Source organism: Leopardus geoffroyi, chromosome C3 (assembly GCF_018350155.1).
Source record: "Leopardus geoffroyi isolate Oge1 chromosome C3, O.geoffroyi_Oge1_pat1.0, whole genome shotgun sequence".
NCBI lineage: Eukaryota > Metazoa > Chordata > Mammalia > Carnivora > Felidae > Leopardus > Leopardus geoffroyi.
In genome coordinates, this window is record NC_059338.1 from 150,486,059 (window position 1) to 150,509,840 (window position 23,782).

A 23,782-nucleotide genomic window follows, 5' to 3' on the forward strand; every position below is an offset into this window, starting at 1 on the left:
GGCAAAAACACACATATGTTTGATGTCGTACCCGATATATCCAGCTATCTCCAACACCTACAAAACTTTAGTCTCAACAAGAAGAAAACTCACAACTCAATTAAAAAGTGAAAAAGCTACACAAACAGACATCGCCAGAGGAGATACAAAGAAGGCAAATTAAGTATGTGAAAAACTGCTCAACATTTGTCATAAAAGAGCCGTAAATTAGCCATGAGATACTACTACACGCCTGTCAACATAGTTTATAAACGAAAAGTGACAATTCCTCTCGCTGATAATACTGAGCGAGGGCAACCCCCCTTCATTACCCATGGAGCTACAAAATGGCGTAGCCTTTTTGGAAGACAGTTTGGTACTTTCTGACAAACTCAGTATGGCCTTCCCATGTAATCAGCAATTGTAGTCCTAGGCTTCAGTCAATTAATTTGAATATTTATGTCCACACAAAGACCTGCATGCAAATCTTTCTAGCAGCTTTATTCCTAACCACCAAGAACTGGAAGCAAGCGGGATGTCCTTCGATAGGTGAATGGATAAACAAGCTGCAGTGCGGTTGTTTACTGTTCCAGTAGATGAACAATGGAATATTATTCGGAGTTCAAAAAGAAAGGAACGATCAAGCCGTGGAAAGACATGGATTATTTTTAAATGCACATTGCTGAATGAAACAAACCAATCCAACCAGGCTATATTCCCTCGGACTCCAATCATAATTTTCTGGTAAAGACAAAACTATACGGACAGTGTAACAATCGTTTCCAGAGAATCCTGGGATGCGCAGGATGCGGGAGTAGGAAAGGAAGAGACGAGGAAGATTTTTTTCTGGAAAGTGAAATTATCTTGTATGGTTTCTTAATGGTGAATCATTGTACTCTGCACTTGTCAAAACCCATAGAATTTACAGCCAGAAATTGAGAAAGCCTTACTGCCTACAGATCTTTTTTAACAAAATCATTTAGGAGATTGGGGGAATATCAGGATGTAATACAGAATGCGACAAGAGAGTCTAATTGTATTATGAATGTTTGAAACAACCTCACTGAAAGAATTGGGGTATGGAACTGACTTCTGTAACTTTGGAAATAAAATCTGTATAGCTAAATGCAAAAAAAAAAAAAAAAAAAAAAACTGTACATAAACTCTCTATTCCACTTAATAAAGCTTTTCCCACCGGGGAATGGGTTAACAATTCTGAGACAGTATATGTGCACTGGGCTTGAAAAGTTAACCAAATGGATGGCAGATGATGCAGCCACCTGTTGACAGAGGCTATAGATAAGCAAGAGGAGACTAGAATGATCCACCTGACGCTGGATTACGTTGAAGGCAGCCGCATAAACTCACGTTCAGTTTAACACAGACACAAATGGTTATATATAGAAATGAGCGTGAACGCATTTGTGCATATGAACAAGTCTGTGCACACACGTTTCCTCGTTCCAGCAGGCAATGAGCCCACCCGGGACTCAGATTTCGGTTTCTCGTACTTCTCTAATGAAGGGAAGCAAGACCTCCAGGGGTCACGGCTAATTCTTGGATTGGCAGAATCTATACAAGATGAGACTGAAACATATTTTAGTGCCAAAAAATATCTGAGGGAGTATTTCAAAGCCACCCTGAAACCAACTGTAAGAGTTCCCAAGGGCCAATGCTAGAACCACTTGCACACACACAAAAAATAAACACCCACGAGTCTATACTGAACAATCAATATGATTAAATGAACAAATAAATTAATATGTGTAGACAAATCTCCTAGGTAGCAGAACTCCAAAGAATGCGAGTAGACAGCCACCCTTGCAGAGGTGAGGCATATTCTGCCATGTTTAAGCGTGGGTTCCGCGTAGTGTCCTCTTTCCAAAGAGCACGGGGTGGGAAGGAAACAAAAAGTAACTTTAGAGTGGAGAAACTTGACAAAGTCTCTCGCCGCCAGGTGACCAAGGTTAATATTAATGCTAATAAAGTCGTGTTGATAGTATGTACCCTTGACATGATAGAACAAAAATGCACTCTGCTTTTAAGGTCTTCCTCCCCAACACACATGAACCTGTCTAATCACAGGGAATATGCTAGAAAAAAGACTCCTGAGGGACATTTCACGAACCATTAAGATTATCAAAATAAGAAGCCCCAGAAAATGGAGCCAAGAGGAGCCTAAGAAGACACGTGACTAAACGCAACGTGTGCTCAGGACGGGATCTGGGAACAGAGAAGGTATTAGGTAAACACTAAGGAAATCTGAATGGAGTGTCAATCAGACTTTCATTAATAACTGTATACACATCGGTAGTAATAACTGTCAGAAATGTATTATAATAATGTAAGATGATGAAAATAGGAAACACTGGGTATAGAGGATATTAAAACACTCAATACTATTTTTACTATTTTCTGTCAATCTAAAACTGTTCTAACATAAACAGTTTATTTAAAAATCGAATATTGAAGGGGTGCCTGGGTGGCTCAGTCAGTTAAGCCTCTGACTTCAGCTCAGGTCATGATCTCACAGTTTGAGTGTTCAAGCCCCCTGTCGGGATCTGGGCAGACAGCTCAGAGCCTGGAGCCGGCTTCGGATTCTGTGTCTCCCTCTCTCTCTGCCCCTCCCCCTCTTGTGCTCTGCCTCTCAAAAATAAATAAACGTTAAAAAAATATTTTAAAAAATCAAATATTGAAAAATTCAAAATAAAAAACAAATACAAAAAGAATAAAATTTAAGACTTAAATTTTCATTTGCAAAATTTACTGCAAAGTTACAATGATCAGTGGTGTGATATTTACATCAGCATACACAAACAGATTAATGGAACATAATTAAGTACCTAGAAATAAACTTTTATGTTGAGCACAATTCATTTTTTTTTAATTTTTTTTTCAACGTTTATTTATTTTTGGGACAGAGAGAGACAGAGCATGAACGGGGGAGGGGCAGAGAGAGAGAGGGAGACACAGAATCGGAAACAGGCTCCAGGCTCTGAGCCATCAGCCCAGAGCCCGACGCGGGGCTCGAACTCACGGACCGCGAGATCGTGACCTGGCTGAAGTCGGACACTTAACCGACTGCGCCACCCAGGCGCCCCGAGCACAATTCATTTTTAACAAAATTGCCAAAGAACCTGATACTGGCACATCTGGATACCCACACGACCTTATCTCACCCCATACATAAACATCAACTCCAAATTGGTCATAGACTTAAATGCAATACGTAAGACTATAAGACCCTCAGAACAAAACAAAGCAACAAATCTCCATAGCCTTAGAATTGTTAGATAAGATGGCAAAAGCTGCGTTCAAGTGATGAAATTAAAATATCCATGAGCCGAACTTCATGACAATCAAAACCTTTGAGATTCAAAAGGTGCAATTAAGAAATTCACGAAATGCACCAAGACTGGGAAAAATATTTGCAAATTATATATTTCACTTGCAGCCAGAATGCCTAAAATAAACAAACTCTTCAAAATCAGTAAGTCAAGTAACCCAAATAATCAAAAATATCTGGGAGTATCATAAACACATAAAAAGATGTTCGATATTCTCAGTCATTAGGGAAGTGCAAACTAAAATCATAATATTATGCCACTTCATAGGAAGCATAGATATGGAGACACGCTTTCTTTTTTCTTTTTCTTTTTTGCTTGGCATTTCATTTATATTTGAAAGTATATACACCAAATCCAGATACTTTTCTCATGTCATTCCTTCGAGAACAGCCAATTCCTTTATTCTATGTATTTTCTTTCTGAAAGTTCTAGTGTTCTGATGTTTGAATCCCTGAATAGAATATCTCTAATATTTTTTCTGTCTTATTGCCTACTTGTTATTTGATTCCATGTTGACCATTTCCCAACTTTATTTTGTAATCCTCCTACACTCTACAGTTTTTTTTCAATATTTCATCAAAGTTTTAACATCTTGTTTTTTTTTTTTTCTGAACATGTTCCTTTTATATATAATGATGGCTTTAAAAAAATTATATAATAGTCTCTGGCAGTTCTCTGAAAATATTATAGTATTGATCCCTCTCTCTGGCTTTTTTTCCTGACTCCTGTGTTGTCTGTTTCCTTCATTTCTTTTTCCCTCCGCTTTAGTTGTTGTCTTTGGTGTGGACAATTTTCTTCAAATATTAGTGATCCTTTGGTATCAGTCAACATTTAGGAGTCAGGCACTGAAAAGCAAATTGATAGCTTTGGGTAGACGATGCATGGTTACATCCACTACCGGCCTGCATTGTGGAGTTCTTAGTGGGAACAGTCCAAATGTATTATTTGTGGGTTATTTCTCTTAGATCAATTTCACCATAAATTATACCTGCCCCCTTAGTGGTAAAAAACAAAAACAAAAACAAACAAAAACAAACAAACAAAGAAACGAACAACACCTAGCTGCCAGTGTTCTGAGAGTTTAGGAGAAAGGCAGAGAAGATTGCTGTTCCTAGTATCTACCTCACTTTTTTGTGGTGCAGAACCTCCCGCCATGCCGTCTGTCGTGCCTGGGGCCAAATACTCACTTTTGCTGAATTCTAATTCAATCTCCTGTTCTTGGCCATAATACCCCTGCGTGCTCTGACTCCTATCTGACTCTGTAAAGTGAATTTCTGCCAGACATTGACTTTCACTTCGGCTTTCTCAGACCTCCCAGGACAGTTCCCACGGAAATGAAAATCTGCTTTCTATTTTCAAAAAAATTATCAACAACTCTGTTTATTGTCATCAGAGTTGCAGGAGGGGAAAAAAAAATGGAAACATCCCTTTTAACCCCAGATCTCTGCACTTGCTTAAGACTTGTTCAGATTGCACATATGGGGAAGGTGTCTTTGTTCCAGCTGCTATAACCAAACACCACAGACTGGGTAGCTTCCAAACAGAAGGAGTTTATTTCTTACAATCTGGAGAAGTCTGAGATCGGTATGCCGACATTGCTGGGCGAAGGCCCTCTTTGGGGTGTAGACTCCTTTTATTCTCACATGAGGGAAGTGGGTAGCTGGCTCTGTAGGGCCTCTTTTATGAGGTCACTAATCCCATTCATGAGGCCTCCACACTCACGACCCAGACACCTCCCAATGCCAGCACACTGGCATTAGAATTTCAACATATGAATTCTGGGGAGACATAGGCGTTCAGACCAGAGCAGAAGGCCCTCGATTTGTCTTTTGATAGATAATCCTGAAGGGGTCAAATATGCTTTTTTCTATGCTATTTCGATATCTAAAACTAAGAACCAGAGGAAGTTTTCTAGGAGTTTGCTTATATACACAACATCAGAACAACTGAATAAGGATAGTTCCTATGGCACAATTCTATAGCAGCTGTTTTCGGGCTCCTTGACATTCTTAAGAATAAAGACACGTATAATAAGATATCTTTCTGCTTTAGAATTCCCCAGATATCTGGGCGACCACAGGTCTTCGATCTTTAACTGGATCTTGGGTTTTCCCTTTCTGATTCCCGGATCTGCGTACTGCCCAGATTACCTTCGGTGGTAGTTTGTAGCATCTGGACATGTCCCAGAACTACTTCGGGACATAGCCCTCCAGAAGCCTCTCGGGGAGACTTCGAGTAGCGCCCGGTGTAGACGTGACTTCTAGAAGGCCTCCCGCTACCACAGGACCACAAGTTTTCACAATATGGAGGATTCCAGCTACTGTCCCTTCATGATGAGAACTGCCCGCTTTGAGAGTGATTGATGAAACCACAACCCATGTTTTTTTTTACCCCCCATACAACTGCAGAACCTCAACCTCCATAAAAAATCGTCTATCCCCTGATGATTCTGAGTGTTTCCAAGAAATGAGTCCGTCCGTGTGTCCAGGGCTCCATTTCTCTTTCTTTCTTCTTCTCTGGCCACCTCTATCAGATTCTCTTAGTTACTGTAGACTCTAACAAGCATTGCTGTTTCTCCGGGACACAGAGGCTGTTTCTATCAGGTCCCACTTCCTTCCTCATGTAATGGTAGCCAGTGTTCTGGGAGACATTTCTTACAGGCAGCAAGGCATCGTTCCTTGTACCCTGTTATTTTAAAGGCATTTTCTCCAAAACATTTTTCTTCAGGTTTGTTTTCCCCTAAGGAGTTATCTCCCAGGGGCACAGACAGTATTAACAGGACTTATGGGTGTCCAAAAGGAAACAACAACAACAACAAGGAATCTGAGTAATTATGATAGCTCTCGGTATCACTTCTTGATTTCCACCATTTTTGTATACGCCTGATGTATACATAGGCGTTGCTTTCGGCATATCTCCACTCGCTCACGAAAGAGTGCCTGCAAAGGTGCTTTTTGTCCTTTTTATTCAACTTTAATGGACTTTACTTTTTAAAATGCTTTCAGGCTTGCGGTAAAACTGTACATACAGAAAGTTCCTTGCCCATCTTCTCTCACACAGAGAGAATCTCCTCTATTACTGAGATCTCGCACCAGCGGATCAATTTGTTACAAGCGATAAGCACAGACTGATACATTATTATCAACTAGGGCCCATAGTTAGATTCACCACGGTTTACTATTTGTGTGGCACAGTTCTCCAGGTTTACCGAAGCGTGTGTCCAATAAAATAATTGGACACTTTGGCTGAAAAAGTGAAAAACTCTCCACCTTGCTGACCACAAAAACGAGGGCAAGAGATTTTGAACTTTAGGAATATCACGTAGCTGAAAAGTGCCTGAGACACAATTTTTCGCTTAGATCTTGAAGCTTTTATTCTCCTATGCTTTTTTTCTCCTTGCCTTTCACTTTAATCACCTTGAAGACAAAATAAGTCAGTTATGCGAAAAGTGTATAATCTATATGTGACCCATATGTCCCCTCCTCATTCTAACCTGGGGAGCAGGAGTGACTGAGAAGTCTTTGTTGGGGGTGAGGAGTGGATATGGACACATGCATTGATACGTCCCAATTACTTTGTCCCCTAGTACAACATGGTCGCCTGTGCTTGCTGCTGTGTATTCTCCGTGTCCATTGCTCTAGATAAAAATTGGCTGGGGCTCCACTACGTGATTGGTTTACCAGGCTTGCCTTTGTTTCATTATTACGGGAGTTGCAAAACCGGGTCTTTAAGCTATGTCAGACAGCAAATAAGGATTTGATGAGAATCAGTAGCCAGGAGTGAAAAGCATACATTTAATTAAAGTGTGGCCTGTGCTATCTATATTCATACCTAATGAGGGACAGGCCTGTGGGCTTAGCAGAGAAGGAAGGCCTAAAAGTATTAATAAAAAGCTAAGTATGCAGATAAGGCAAGTTCTAGATACTTTATTTCCGAAATCAGCGACAGCATAAACAATAGTTTGCATATTTTTGTCTTTGCATTTAAAGTTTCCAAAACTAGTGGGAAATACTAAAAGTGTAATTATTTCATGTATGGCTTTCCTGGGTAGTAGTTAACTGAAAGAAAAACACTGCTATAGTCAGAATTCTTAAGGAAAGTATTAATCTGTTAGATCTCAATACCTATTTCCAAACTGAGAACAAATTAAGAATTATTAGCGGTTAGGTAAAACATGATTTGCAACTCTGTGACATTTTGATCTTTTGCCAAGATGCAAAATGATGTGTGTTCCCAAATCACATCCTAAATATGTTCCTTGGTAACTCATAAAACCTACTGAACGGTTCCAATGTATAAATTAATGCCTTATTTTCAGATGATAAGATATAGCCTTTGTAAAGTTATTTTCTGATTATTCTAAGCTAAAAAAAGAACATATTCTTTTTATTCTAATGGAAATTTTGAACTAATTTAAGCATATCATAATAATTAAAATGCTATTAAACAACAGTTTACATTAGTTTTATCAAAATTTGTTTTTACGGCATGAATATCAGATTTCAACTGATCGAGATACTCATTCTGCTCTTATAAGATGCATATGGTTTTTTGGACTTTGTTTTAAAATGAAAAATTCAGGACAAATTAGTTATTTGCATTTCTAATTATCTAATATTTGGTATCAGCAAAACCACAAAACCAAAAGGCAAATGAACCTCTTTTTTAGAACCCATAAATCTCAAACATGAAACCGGAAATATTTTACAAAGAAACGTTTGGAATTATCTATCCGTCAATTCTGCTTCGCCTAGTGATGAGCTTTGCTGTTTTGAAAGTCTTAGTAGATGAAATTTCAATTACACGAATAGATTCTCATTTCCAACTCTCTTGATTATAAACTCAGGATGCATTTTTTTCTGCTATAAATAGATCTTATTTCCTTTTATTTCTCATGAGCATAAACAGATCCCACTGTTACATTTTGAAGACCACAGATAAATCAACATGTCCTTTCCAGCTAATTTTTTGTACACTCTCTCAATTTTTAAACTCTACAGAAATGATGTTCACATAGCAATAAAGCTAGAGACAAAGTTATTTGTATATTATTTCTTGTCACACAAAGGACTCCATTTCAGTGTATTTCATATAGATGATACTCAGAGTTTGATATGTGATCAGTTTACCTGTTAATCAATGTCGGATAGATAGATAGATAGATGACAATCAACTTAAGGTGTCTAGGGTTCAGTGATAAGGTAAAAAGAAATAGAGTTAATCTTAATATCAACAGTGGCAATACATATGGGTTTCCTTGAAAAAAGAATTGGGGGCGGGGCGCCTGGGTGGCTCAGTCGGTTGAGCGTCCAACTTCAGCTCAGGTCATGATCTCTGGTTCGTGAGTTTGAGCCCCATATCGGGCTCTGTGCAGACAGCTCAGAGCCTGGAGCCTGCTTCACATTCTGTGTCTCCCTCTCTCTCTCCCCTCCCCTGCTCTCTCTCTCTCTCTCTCTTTCAAAATAAATAAACATTAAAAAAAGAAACGAAAAAAAAAGAATTGGTACATTAGGAACTTTCGATGTCTTGGGAGCATAACTCATGGACTACATAACACATTCACATCAAAGATATATAAATAGGCACCTGTTCTGCTGAACAAGGAGCCCTCATTTTCAAACAGCTCTGCCCCTGCGGGCATGGGTGCCCACTTCACTTCCTGCCTGCGCGTGGCGGAAGGAGCTTGGGATGCAGACCCCAGCATGCATTAGTACCCTCTTCATATGGGAGCTTCTCAGGGCCCAGGATGAATCTCAACAAGACACTGCCCAACACGGACACAGCAGTAACCACTGGGGGGCGAGTGGGGGAAAAAGGCCAGCAATATTGTTTGATGGCATCACATAATACATAATTTTTCTTACTTGCCAGATCTGTGCTAAGAGTTTCATACACATTATTCCCATTCGATCTTTATAAAAGGAGTTGTTAGCTTTCTTCTAAGATGAGTAACAGAACAGGTAAGTCCATTTGCCTGAAATTACAGTGGAAGGATTTGCATACGATTGTTTGTGAGTATGAAAGCCATCTATACTGGACCCTGCCACCTTGCCACCATGTCACAGGCCAAGCAACATTTGGCACTTGTGCTAAATCTTTCTTCACGTGGAAACTTCGGAAGGGTCTCTTCTTCCACAAACTTCTCGCAAGAGGAATGCCTTGCATGGTGTGGGGGCAGCCGAGAAGTGAATTATCGTATGCCCAGACTAGCGACATGAGACACAGATAGACAAATGTTTTGGTGATCTGATTCTAGGCACTTGGCTAACGAACTCCTTGTAAGTCCTTCTGGGTGCCCGCAGTGGACACCGTGGGATTCTCCTTCCGCACAGATCAACACACACGGAGTCAACACGACTCCAGCACAGAAATTACATCTGTATTGTCGAAGCCAATGAGGGACCAGACACAAAATTTCTAGCCATGTCAATGAGTGATGCAGACGAATGGAAGGAAAGTTCTGTGCACCTACACCATATGGCCACACCTACTCAGTCTGTTTCTGAGTTTGGAACTCTGTGTGAATCACCGACTTGGAATCAGGAAAGTGGCATCAGCGTGCTATTTTAAAACCATCTACGTCCTCTGAGCTCGGTGCGCCTTTTTCTGCCCATTTGAGTGCATTCTTAAACATTTAATTAGTATCTCAGCTCCGCGGAGGTAGAAGTCGGTGTATTTGCTTAGGTAATTAGCAATGAAGAAAAAAGCATCTAATCACTGTTGGAAAGTGAAAGATTGGAACTTGAGAATATTAGTGCCTGTTTTTCAAAGCTGATAAGGTTAAGCCTCTCAAAGAAGAACAGAAGTGTATCGCGAAGAGCCACATATAATTTGCAATACAATCCTACCTTCCTTTTCTTTGAAACACAATGAACGGCGTTAGGAAGTGGCATTATTAGCACATTCTAATCTTTCACGCAGCACTCATCGGCTTAATCAAAGCTGCAGGACAGCTTGTCTAAGCATGCCGCCTGCCTTGGAAGGGCAAATTGCCAACACGGCCCCGCCTAACAGCATGTGGTTTGAAAAGAGAATGCGCTTGTTTCCGGCTCCCTGTGTCGTGAGTTTAAAATCAGTTTGTATTTTCGCGCAAAGACTGAAGTTAACATATTATTTGCTTACGTGGCCATATGTAACATTCGCGTGTGAACCTGCAGAACGGAGTGCTCTCGGGTGTGCTCTCATTTGCCTAAAACCTGTCCTGAAACCCTGCTTTTTCTGTACGTATTTGTACTAAAGTCGAGACTGGAAATATCTTAAAGGACATTCACCACAGAGGGGCAATAGAGTGGCCTGGGTAAGATTTTGGAGAAGACAAAAAGGGATGACGATGACAAACCCTGCTTAGCTATCCCAAGTAGGTACAATGGAGACCCCCCACCCCCACCCCCACCCCCACCCCTGCCTTCCCTACTCTTGGAACCGTGGCTTCTCACCAAGAACAGCAAAGGTGGCCTCCTTGAGGTTTGAAACCCACAAATGTATCAGAATAGTTTTCTCCAAATAGTTTTAACAGAGGAGTAATGCATTCAAACACAACCCTTGAGCATAAACGTTTAAACATAATTTCTCCTCCTTCCCTTCCCTTGTGAGATGCTAAAGAAATTCATTGAAGGCTCTAGGAATGCTATTTAGCCAGGCGCGACAAATATTTCCCAAGTGCCTACCACTGTCCTCTTCCTTTATGTCTCCTCACCATCCCAACAGAAGCCCTTCAACCTTCCAGCTTCTCCCAAAGTGTGGGTACAAGCCACCTAGGGTGGAACCATTTGGGCCAGGTGTTAAAATCCGCCCACCTAAAATTCCTAGGCCCACCTAAACTGAATGAGAGTATCTGAGGCCTGGGCTTCAGATCTGCATATTTACCAACATCCAAAAAAATAGATACATAAGTAACTAACCACAAAACACAACAACACATACACACACACAAAATTGGTGAACTTTCTGCCTTGTGCTAAATCAGTATACCTTAAGATTAAGCTCCTCTAAATTTTGTCTCTTTCCTTCTCTCTCTCTCTCTCTCTGTCTCCCTCTTTCTCTCTCTCTCTCTCAAACACACACACACGTCTGTATGAGCTCTTCCGATGGACTCTGCTAGTGTGTAAGATTTTACAGACATAAATTCTATTGTTTATAAGCTTTCTTAAAAATGTTTATTTATTTATTTTGAGAGAGAGAGACAGAGGGAGAGTGTGAGAAGGGGAGAAACAGAGAGAATCTCAAGCAGGCTCCATGCTGTGAACACAGAGTCCAATGCGGGGCTTGATCTCACAAATCGTGAGATCATGACTTGAGCTGAAATCAAGATTTGGACACTTAACGAACTGAGCCACCCAGGCTCCCCTGTTTTTAAACTTTTAAATATTTGTAAAGAATTAGAGATGCATTTCACCTAGAGATACATTCAGTGGACACTGACTGGTAGGGATTAATAGAAAACCCGGAAAAACATAATAAGCAACCCTCAAAGTATTTCTTTGAAGTACATTTCATCCTGGGTAGTACTCACAATTCTGTTTCTACTATGAAACACACACACACACACACCCACACACACACACACACACACACACACACACACCAATTAAGAGATCATTTGAAAAATCTGATAGCACACTGGACCAATGTCATATCTACCTAATGAATAAGTTGAACAGTATTTAGCAATGCAATGAATCCTCATTGGCACATGGGAAAATCATGGTATTAAGAAAAAGTGAAGAAAACTCACCACTTCTTCATGTCTGCATTTTCTCACGTTAATTCCATTTATCTGCAAAGAAAAGAAAACTGTGGTTTCACGTGGCCTATTGTGAACTGAATTTATATTTTGGTTGCACATAGAAAATTAGGGTAAAATGTATACCTGCAGAATTGCATCCCCGATAAAGAGCAGACCTGAAAGTTCCGCTGTGAAGAGAGAAAAGCAATGATTATGCATCGACTATTTTCTTCATACATATGAAAGAGTTTTAGAATTAAATCAAAGCAATATTGATACAAGGGGGGAAAATAAATGTTTTATATAGCAGCATCTTAAATGATCCACAAGTAATAGAAATGCAAAAACAATCTTATGATTCCACCCAGATATTGAAACACCTATTTCTGTTTAATCCTATCATTTCAGATCTTACAGTTGCCAAAAACTGGTCGCTCTCCTGGATGGATGACGAGATTTTCTCATGTACTTATCCTATTAAGGTATCTATGAAAAAGCTTGAATCTAGACATTCAGTCCTTCGGCTATGGGATCAGCTCTGGGTTTCCTTTTAAACATTAGATTGTCTTACTGATTTCAGTTGCTTTACATCTTTGGTGTGTTTTTGAGTGAAACTTCATGATAGACTTAGTAAAACTTCATATGAGAACAGAAAAAAATATGTATGTCAGGAACTGCTTATATTTGACAGGACTTGTTATCATTAAGTTTGTGGATATGTTTGTTTGCTAAATGAAACAATTGAAAAGCTATGTGGTCCCTGATTTATAGAGTCACACTCTCTCTTCTCTTTCCCCTTTGCTTTTCTGTGAAAGAAATATGCCCCAAAAGTAATAAAGGGAGAGCCTCAGGAATCAGACTCAGCCACTTACTGCCTGGTCATGGGGAACGTGGAGCTGGTCAATCATATCCTAATCTATAGTATTTAATCCGACTTACTCTACAGTAAGGATGGCTTACAAAGGAATGGTTACTATATAATTCTCTTAACGCTTTACCTCTTTGCTCCTTGGAGATTTTTGAAATGACAACTGGAATATTATGTTCTGCTCCCCCCTGAAAAGAGAAAATCATATATTGCGCTTTTTAATTGCAAAAAATAAAAATGCAGGTTTTAGTTAGAGAACTATACATGCAACGAATAGTCTGTGAATGGACACCAGATAGAATTTAAACAAACTTGTGGAGTTTCTCTACTCAGCACACAGTGCTCCCAAAAAACCTAATCTACCTGTTTAGAATTTCACGGTGATATCCAGTAACTAATAACAGTTGACTTTGAAAGCTTTTGCTTTCCATATAAAGATTGGAAGTGCTTAAATGGGCATTCTCTTCAATGTGTATCATGCTGTCCATTGTAGAAATTCTTATTTAGCATTCAACTACCAAATAATTATGTATTTACATTAACTGGCTAAGTTGTTCTAGGCTGCTGACCAAGCACAGGCCCCCTTGGATGCTAAGTAACTAAAGAGACCTTTACCTGCACAAAGTGATATAGAAAGTCAGACTGCATATGCATGATGGGAAAGGGATCACCTGCATTTCTTTAATTAATAGTATATTCCTCTTAGTGTGAAAGTATATATGAAACAATTAACAAAATACAATAAACTGGCAAGAACATTGTAGTAATTCGTCATCTAATTGACCAAATAATATATGAAAAAAGAAAAAAAAATATGTAAGTTAAACTTATATGGAAGGAAATAAAATAAATCCCTGAAAGGACCACATAAAACTTCTGTTTCGGTATGACAGAGTCGAGAAGGTTGAAACCAATAGTTGAAAAATCAAATGAAGGCATTAAAGAATAAAATGTCATGGATAAAAGAAATGTAGCACTTTTAATATAGGATAGTTGCAAAGACACTCTAAAATCCCACTGGGTTTCCCTACCTTCAGAACAAGTCAACTTCTTAAATATTTTTTATTTAAGGACAAAAGTTATTTCAGAACAGATGGTTTTCCATGAATGTCGATTTTTACCTCTGAATTGCCAATATACTTAAATATAAGATGGGCAAGGGGCGCCTGGGTGGCGCAGTCGGTTAAGCGTCCGACTTCAGCCAGGTCACGATCTCGCGGTCCGGGAGTTCGAGCCCCGCATCAGGCTCTGGGCTGATGGCTCAGAGCCTGGAGCCTGTTTCCGATTCTATGTCTCCCTCTCTCTCTGCCCCTCCCCCGTTCATGCTCTGTCTCTCTCTGTCCCAAAAATAAATAAACGTTGAAAAAAAAAAATTAAAATAAATAAATAAATAAATAAATAAATATAAGATGGGCAATTATTGTTGAGAAAAGTAATGACATTCAGCTTTTTTCTTGGAAAGTAGTCCCTTTTCCTTCTAGAATATCAAAGAGATGTGATAAATAAAATATTGAAACTGTCTTACTCAGACTGAAATTCAAACCCAGTGCTCTCTTTTCTCACTATTTCTCACCAACCAAATATTCAGCTCCCACCTTCACTAGCTCTGTAAAGTCTCTGACCTAAGCTACATAGCTCCTAATTTTCCTTTGCCTTTTGGTCAGTATGCCCATAAGAAGCACTAATTGTGTCTAACATGACCTCTCATCTGATCGAAGGATAGTGATTTGTGACTGATAGTGTAGTTGAATGAACGCTTATTTAACACACAATAAACACTGAATACAAGGTAGCTATTATCCTAATTAGTCTATCAATTAAGATTTATGAATAAAATTACATGGCATTAGAGTGGTAAATAAGCTTAGCGCTAATCCATTCTAAGACCCTCAACATTTACTATTTAGGGTTCCCAGTTCCCAATTCCCTATTTTTAATTCTATTCTTTCTTTCCCATTATAACTATCAGCTTCCAACCTACTATTATCGTTATTCATTCCTTATATTTATTTGCTTTCTTTCTCCTTCCCCCATCCGTAACTAGAATGTAAGTTCCAAGAGGGCATTGAATTTTTTTGGTAATTTGTTTCACACATTGATGTAAACTCAATGCATGGAGTAACGTCTTTCTTTTTTATCTTTGAAATGTTTGTTGATGAATGAGTGAATGAATAAATGAAGTCAAAACTTTTCCAGGACTAAGATAGCTCCATTCTTTAAAGCACATTGCAGAATGATTTTAAGTAGAAGCCAAGAATGTACAATGAATCGAATGACCATAGTCATAGTTGGTGTCTAGAGACACTTGGAAACTGGAAGGAATTTTAAGAACACATCTCCATTTCTAAGAAGAAAAAACTGGTTAACTGAGATGAACCATCCACCAATGAAGTTTCAGGTGGTACAAAAAGAAGAAACAAACTCATCCAGATACTATATGGTTCAGATATTTGGGGACAGAGTGACATTGTTTATGTCACTCTTCTCTGTGTGGATATCATCAGAGTGTTTTTCCTTCAGCTGTTTTGCTTTTCATAGTTTTTCCTCCTTGCACTATTGAATCCAAAGATTTTCTTAGTGCCAAAGATTTTTCATACCAGTTACCATGGTAGGCCAGTGGGAAACCTCTCGCTGGGGTCTGCCTTGAGAAAAGACAGTTGGAATAGCAATTTCTGAGAACGAACTCAGTAACCCCACTCGTCTCTCAACACCTGGAGACTTACAGCTATTTTTAAATGACAGGATATAACTAACACCTATTTTGTCAACATTTTTTTTTCTTTTATATGTAAAATCTGTCCTGAAATTTGAATGATTTAGTCCAAAGTTGGGTTTTTCATTTTTGGGTCTTTTTAAATCAGACATTAAGAGCTCAGAAAGGATTCTTAATCTAATTGCAGAAAATTACTTTATTAATTAATTAAAGAGCAAATTTTTAGACAAAACTCGGGAGATAAAATTGGAACTTAAAATTACAGTACCTTAATTTATTGGATGAAATGTGAGAGCAGTCCAGCTCTATTAAAGTTAATTAGATTTAGTTCTGGACCTAAATGGGGAAATGTAAGGTTGTCCAGTCAAGAATCAAATAACGCAACTCATCCTGTTTAAAGTAGGTGATAGACTTCCCATTACACTTAGAATAAAACCCCCAATCCTCAGCGGTCCCCTGTCTTGTGGTCTCAGCCTGCCTCTGCCTCTTCATCCTGGACCTTCATCACTCTGAGCACCAAAGGACATCAATATATACGATCCCCTCCGCCTGGACACTTTTTTCTTTTACTCTTAACCTGGTAAACTCCTACTCAGATTCAAAATTTCAGCTTAAGGACCCCATTTATCAACGTCTGCTTACATGAAGTAATTCACTTCTGTAACACTGGATCTAGGCTATGATTTACATTTATTTACATCAAAATTTGATCAATGTCTACTTTCCTACTAGACTGTAAAGGGCCTGAGCTCCAGGCAGAGCTTCCTTTACTGGCTTCTCCCCAACCTACCCTTCGGATGGCTTGGGTACATGGCTTGTGGTCAAGTTTAGAGAATAAATGAATTCATTGAACTCTCTTGTTCCAGTGTAAAATCAAGACGAGGGTAAGTGAGGCAACATTCTACAGTGCATCCCAGAAAATATTAAAACATATACCATTCAATGTGTAATTAAGCTTATGGCTAACTTTATAGGAACCAGGATATAAAGTCCCATCTAAAACATTTTTAGTAGTATTCTGTATAAAGCGTTTGCCAATATAACTGTGAAATTCCACCAAATAAAACCCAGAATATTTTCAGAGCTTGGGGAATCTTGCCAAACAAATATTTTCAGTTCAGTATTTTCATTATTCCAATCAATCAATCAATCAATCAATCGGTCATATTCTGGGATCTGGGGGGAAAAAAGAAACATAGACCCCACCATTATATATTTACTTACAGCAATAAAAATATCTGTAAACAGATAATAACAACACAGTAATTACAGTTAAGAGCCCAATGAACAAGTACGGGAGAAGCACCTAAAGGAATATAATCTCAAAGAATATTGGAAAATATCCTCATCTGTTCAATTGCCATGCTTATCTGCTAGTATCACCTAGTTTGATCTCAGCACGGATTAATGATCCTTCCCACATACTATATGACTGCCTTCATATGAAAGTCCAAAATAGAGACTGAAAGTACATTAGTGGTTGCATGAAGCTAAGTTAGGGCGATAGGTGGAGAAGGGGATGATAACTCAAGGATATGAGGGGGATGAAGTGCTCCAAAATTGACTATAGTGATGGTTGCACACATCTGTGAATATAATGAAAGCCACTAACTTATAAATGTAGTTACATTGCATGGTATGTAAATTATACCTCAATAAGCTATTTAATTAAAAAATGCTCTTTAAAATGATAGTCGGTCAGTGCTTTTAACTGATTGTTGGGACTAATCCATTATCTTCAACTAACGCCTTATTACATGCCTGGTATCCTCCTACTTCTATGGTGGAAAGGTATATACCCATGTTGTCCCCGGTGGAAACAGAAGAATCAGACTCAAGCGAAAAGAACAAGGAACACAATGAGGAGAAGTGCAAGCATGTGCAAACTAACATCAACAGTTGATATTTAAAGACTTTCCCTGAAATCACTAATAAATTGAAAGAAAGAAATTTATTACACCTACTTTGAAAACATAGTTTTATTGGTAAACTTGATAAAAGTAATACCAAGCCCTTGATATTAAATTCTTTGCTCAGGGGCGCCTGGGTGGCGCAGTCGGTTAAGCGTCCGACTTCAGCCAGGTCATGATCTCGCGGTCCGTGAGTTCGAGCCCCGCGTCAGGCTCTGGGCTGATGGCTCAGAGCCTGGAGCCTGTTTCCGATTCTGTGTCTCCCTCTCTCTCTGCCCCTCCCCCGTTCATGCTCTGTCTCTCTCTGTCCCAAAAATAAATAAACGTTGAAAAAAAAATTTTTTTAAAAATAAATAAATAAATTCTTTGCTTGATCCTGGACTCATTGATCCGTTTATTTTAGTTTTCAATAAACCGTAACATAAATAATTTAGAAAGGAAACATTATTTGTGTTCCCAGGTAGAGAGTTTAGAAATAAAATTATTTCTAAATAATTTTTTATATCTATCTATATCTATATAATATATATAGCTATATATTATATATGTATTTATCATATATTTTATATAATATATGTGATATATTGTATATTCTATAAATACATGTTATATATTATATATATATTTTTTTCTATATATTCCAGTTTGTATACCTATAGAGCATAGTTATTAAGAGCCTTCTCTTATTATTATTAATAATAATAAAATGTTTTCTGCTTTAGGTGAAGTTTAGGCCTAGCTCTGCCCTGTATGACAATGGATAAATTACTTAACCTCTTAGTACATAAGCCCATTGTCTATAGAGGGATAGCAATAGTTACCTACTTTGCTGGATATTAAGGCCAAATTAAACCAAATATAAAGTATTTAGCTCAGCATCTGGGATTTATAGAGCAGTCGGTACATATTTGCAATTATTATTTATGAGTGATAAAATTTTAATAATAATTATAATTTCATTCTTGATTGTGCAAAGTTAAGGCTTCCACATAAAAAATCACCTTTTATTGCAAACATTTCCTTAACGGACATAGATGGCAGAGTCGTGTCTGTTGAAAAATACTCCAGAAAACCTTTTCTAGTAATAATATGCAAAACACCCATCTCTAAAAGGTGATTTGTTAAATGACAATGACCAGAGGCATGATTTAATAATATGCAAATGTATGATGTTGTATTTGCAAAGATATGGAAGACAAATAAAAGGGACTTACTTTAAGGTGAGTATCCATAGAGTGATTCTCAAAGGAATGAGGCAAAAATACAAGAATATTGGGTCCTCTGATGCAAAACTTTGGTGATTATTGGGAATGTAGGTGTGGAGACCATGAAGTCATTTTTGGAAATGGCTTAGTATCTGCAGAGTCCAGACAAAGGGATGAGCATGTGAAAGAAAGATTCTACCCGAAGGCCAAAGGCAGGCAAGGTGGGAGGGAAAGGGGGCAGAAGCTGAAGAGTGGGGAACAAAGGACAGAAAAGTCCATAGCAATTCATGAACTCAGGAAAACTAGACAAGGGCCCAGATCAGAATGTCCTGCAGGACCAGGGAGAGGATATACCAGCCAGCCTAATAAATCTGAGAGCTTTAAGGTGTGAAAATCAAAAACAAATGGACACCAGCCTTGAAAATTCCAAGCAGACAAAACCAGTTTAAGTCATATAAATAAAGCTTAATTAGCTTATTTTGCAAGGCTAACTTGACCCAAGTCATGTTTTGTTCATGCCTCCTGAAATCATAAGCAAAACTTGACTTGTTTCCCAAGTTTGACACGGAGGAACCACTAAGCAATTCCCTATCATTTAAGAAAATTGTAATGCAGTCTTAAGACCAATCGCCGTGAAAAACAGTCACTGCCTTCCCACTATACAAGCTGCTGTATAATAATATACCCCTGAGCCTCATTCTGTGTTTTGGTTTGAGGGCTCCTGCTCTGTGAACTGTCTTCTTGGTGGGTGCATGATGAACTTTTATTAATTACGACTTGAATGATTCATTGCTTTTACTTCTGTGATTTCTGAACTTTTTACAAAAGGAAGCAGTTTCAGTCTGACACCGGAGAAAGATATATGATTTTAAGTGGAAAGTTTAGTGATCCTTTAATTCAGTTTTCGGAGAATGATCTTTTGGAAATTTAAAAATGTAAATAAGAAGAGCTTGACATTTTATTGAGTGACAAACCAAAACAAAAACGAATACAAGGGAAAAAACACGCAATGACTTCTGAGGGACGTTTTAATCAAGGAAGACTGTCAACAACGGTAAGAGACAGGAAGAATCATAAAGAATTGTCAGGAAAGATCCAAAGTTACAGCAGTTGCCAGAAGTGTTCTCAAAAGCAACACAAGGGTCAAAATAGCTCGAATGAGCAACGCTTTCCGGAAGACAGCCCAGGGAGTGAGCATAGTGCATAAAACCCCAGCATTGGTTCATGATTTAAGTTTCTGATCAGAAAGCATGGCCATCATTTCTTTCTATCTTGAGATCCTGGAGTCGGAGCTTGTGGGTGAAATGCCATTTAAAGACAACAGAGAGCTGGGCCACGTACAAAGGTGTGTGTGTTGTGCCTCCAACTTTCATCTTATTGTAGCCTGGCTCAGTTACACATGCGCTCCTACTAGATCTAACTGTAGTGCAAGAAAAACTGTAACATGGGACAGCAAACGCAGAAACAAGCGGAGATCCAGGGATAAGCATGTTCCGGGGGAGGGGGTTAAAAAGAACCCCTTTTATTTTTAGGAGCTGGAAACAAATCGATTAGTTAAACCAGAGAATGGGAACGTGGAGCAAGACAGTCGGCCTTGTGTGTGGACGCTCCACCTGTCAGGACACCTGCTTCACCACGTGCTGCATTAGCACAAGACTGTCACCTGCCCAAAGGTCCTTGGTTCAGTGTTGTGAGGGTTTTTTTCCCCTTATTTAGAATTAACATGGATATATAGGTAATTTTGGTCTCTACCTTTCCGTGGTAAAACACTCTTGTTTTGAAAAGATGGGATTTTAAGAATTAAAAAAAAAAAATTTGTCTCTGGAGATAAATCTGATTTCTATATTAAAATGTAATGTGACTGATGCCAAAGCTCTTTTTGGATGACTATGTTCCACACTGAGGGTCTAGCATCTTCAGATACGATTTAAGATGGTAACTATGACTTTTCAAAGGAGAGTCCCGGATCTTGTAAGAAAGTCCTAATAATGCAAACTAAAATCTTAAGGTAAAAATAAAATTAAATTAAATTAAAAAAAAATAAAATAAATAAAACAATAGGGGATAAGACAAAATTTGAAAAGAAAATGGATTAAAATTTACTTACATTGTAGTTTTAAAAATTTAGATCTTCTACAATCTTTCATTATTATTTACAATTTTCTCTTATTCCTTAGGATTATAGGAAGTTTTGAGATGGAAACTCTCCTTAATGTGCATTACATCTTAGTGGCTTCAAGGGAGGATATCGAATCAAAGACCTGGAATCAAACTGTACAGACATGTGGCTACCTCATTCTCCAAGCCACTTGGGACTAAGCCACACATTTTTGTCCCAGAAGTTTCAGTGTTGTCTCAAGAATATGGCAGAGAAAATAAAAGGAGGTAAAGGCTGACTTTTTTCTCCTCACCCTAATAGGGAAGTCTCTGCCCGGAGAGAGTGTTGGGAGCAAGACATTATTGTACATGGACAGGTGACATCAAAGCTTAATGGACATAGGTTGCCTCCATCATATTACACTGCCCACAGTCTATAGCCCCTGGGGCACGTTCAAAGCTTTAGAATAGATGCCTCTCTGTGACGTTGTCCACCATCTGTGGTAGCACCGGCCGCCATGTGGGAAAACTGAGGGGTTGCCACCATGTACAAGGCTGACAGTTGAAGAAAAACCCATCAGCCAAAATTTGGCAGGAGCACAGAACATGGCCCATTGGCTTTGACTCGTAACAGCACATATTGGAGTGTTTTAGTGTTTTCTGACCAAAAACAAATGGTGGCCATTTTGTTACCTGTTAGTGAGGCTTTCACAAATAATTTTTTGAAAGGTAAAACTGAAATAATATCACCATATGTTCTCGGTACAATGAAATTCAGGAGCACCTGTAGAAGTCTTCACTATATTAGTTAATGTCTTTTTAATTGTCAAAGATGCACCCTTCCTTTTGTTATTTCCAGTGGAGATAGTCAAGGTTTTTAGTCAATAACTCTCACTACAAAATCTCCAGTGTGTGCCAGCAGTGATTAGTTAACTGAAGCAAATAAGGATAAGATATACACTCATATATTTATGGGAATATTTATATTATCGGTTCAAATTGTTCTAGCAATAAGTATACAAAAAATAAATAAATAGAAAAAAATAAATGGTAAAAGTTAAAACATTAATTCTGCATTCGGCTAAAATATTTTCTTAAATGGTTCTATATATATATATAGACACACACACACATGCACACTAACAGAACAAAATACAGCTTAAAAATAAAAAAGCAAGTGTCAGAGGTAACTATTGAGAAAACCAAAATGGAAAATCCTAAAGAGAAACTTTTCAGAATGACTGGGTAATAATCGAAATAATAAACTTAATTTTTGTATTTCTGATTAGTGTATCATAAGAATTGTAAGATAACTTCCTTTTTTGTCAGAATTCCTAATATATGGCACAGATCGCAATTCAAGCACTGCTTTTGTGGCCAATATTATGAATGGAAAATGCACACTCATTTGATTTAGAAAATTAATCTATTTATTGATGTGTAAGAGTTTTGTTTGGAATGAAATCATGAAAATATTAAATAGACATAATTCATTTGGCAAAATTCCTGATATTTTAGAATCTGTTTAGTTAAAATTGTAGCATTTTAATAAAAATAAATAACATCATATTATTGAGTTTAAATTATAAATGGAAATAGAAAAAAAATAGAAAGGAAAATTTCCCTGCACAAAACTAATGTAGCTCCACTGTCAGAAAAAGAGTCAGACCTGTTAGGTAAAAATGCTTATCTCAAATGAAACCACCTCTCGAGATTGGATTTTATTCATATTTAGCTTTTGTTCTCTCTCATGGACTTTTTACTATCTTTAGTGGTATCTTTAAACCCTTCAAGCAATCCCAATAAATATCACAGAAAAAAACAAAAACAAACAAAAAAAGCTTGTCTGTTGTATCATATAATTCCCATGGCATCATTTCCACTTCTAATAACTTGTACTGCAAACCTCCCTGGATTTAGCTGATGGGCGATAAAGTGAAAGTTAAATACATATTTTAAAACTAACATTTTATATAGTAATATTCTTATCACTTGACAATACAATGCTATTCCACACTGGTCCATTTTTCTAAGTCATTTTCATAATGTCAGCTAGAACTGATAGTCACCAAATTTAGAGCTCCACTTTCCAAGCATATATAAACTGAGCTGTGTTAAAATTTCATGAAATATATACCTGAGATGTATGATTTTCACCCTACGTGGGCAAAATACCTAACCCACTGGCTTAAGATAAAGTTAAATTTCATTTATCTATGCAAAGAAGTAGGTTTCTAAAGGGCATTTAAAGACAGCAATTACCTTTTCCAATATTTATATAATTTCCCATCCTTTTAAAATTTCTGTTTTGTTTCAATGACGATAAATTGAAAGTGTGGTACGCTTTTACTAGTCAACCACATCCACAAAAAACAAAGGCATTTAAAATTCATTAATAAATGGAAGTTAACAGGATGGTCATTTTAAAAATAAATCAGATGCTAAAACTGTGTTTACCCTATTTACTTGGCATTGTGACATGAAAATTTGCCGATTTCTAAGAAATAAAAATAAAAATGAAAACGACACAAAAGAAAAAGATGAATAAAACCCAACTAACATTTAACTATTATTAGTGCAAAACTTGTTCTTGCTCCATTCACTGGGTTGGGGGGGTGGGGGACAGTAGCTCCTCCCCTGGCTGGGTACAGGAAGATACGCCCACAGCAACACCAGATCTGACATTTTAGGTGGTCCCAGATAAAGTTAATTACCTATCTATGTTCAATGCCAGGTAAAATTCCCAAATACTTTTTCTAAGAAACTTTCTAAATCAAAAGTTGGCCAAGGTTTTCTGAGAACCTACCTACTTTATGTCTCAGTGCAAATATTGAAGATTTTGCTATAGCCATATTTGTCTAATTATTAATCACCAAAACCCAAAATACACAAAAATGCATGCATTACAGCACAGCCTTTAAGGATAGAATGGAAATAC

The 23,782-nt window shown here is 37.9% G+C and overlaps 1 protein-coding gene across 5 annotated transcripts in view; it reads right to left on the bottom strand.

Annotated features, from left to right (window-relative positions):
- SNTG1 (syntrophin gamma 1) overlaps positions 1–23,782 on the bottom strand; it is an 897,410-nt gene that overhangs the window by 253,221 nt on the left and 620,407 nt on the right. For all 5 annotated transcript variants that reach the window (XM_045455364.1, XM_045455360.1, XM_045455361.1 and 2 more), the window contains 3 exons: positions 13,050–13,107; positions 12,196–12,239; positions 12,061–12,102 (listed from right to left, as the gene is read on the bottom strand). In XM_045455364.1, the coding sequence (XP_045311320.1) occupies positions 12,061–12,102; positions 12,196–12,239; positions 13,050–13,107 (144 nt within the window). The remainder of the gene's footprint in view (positions 1–12,060; positions 12,103–12,195; positions 12,240–13,049; positions 13,108–23,782) is intronic.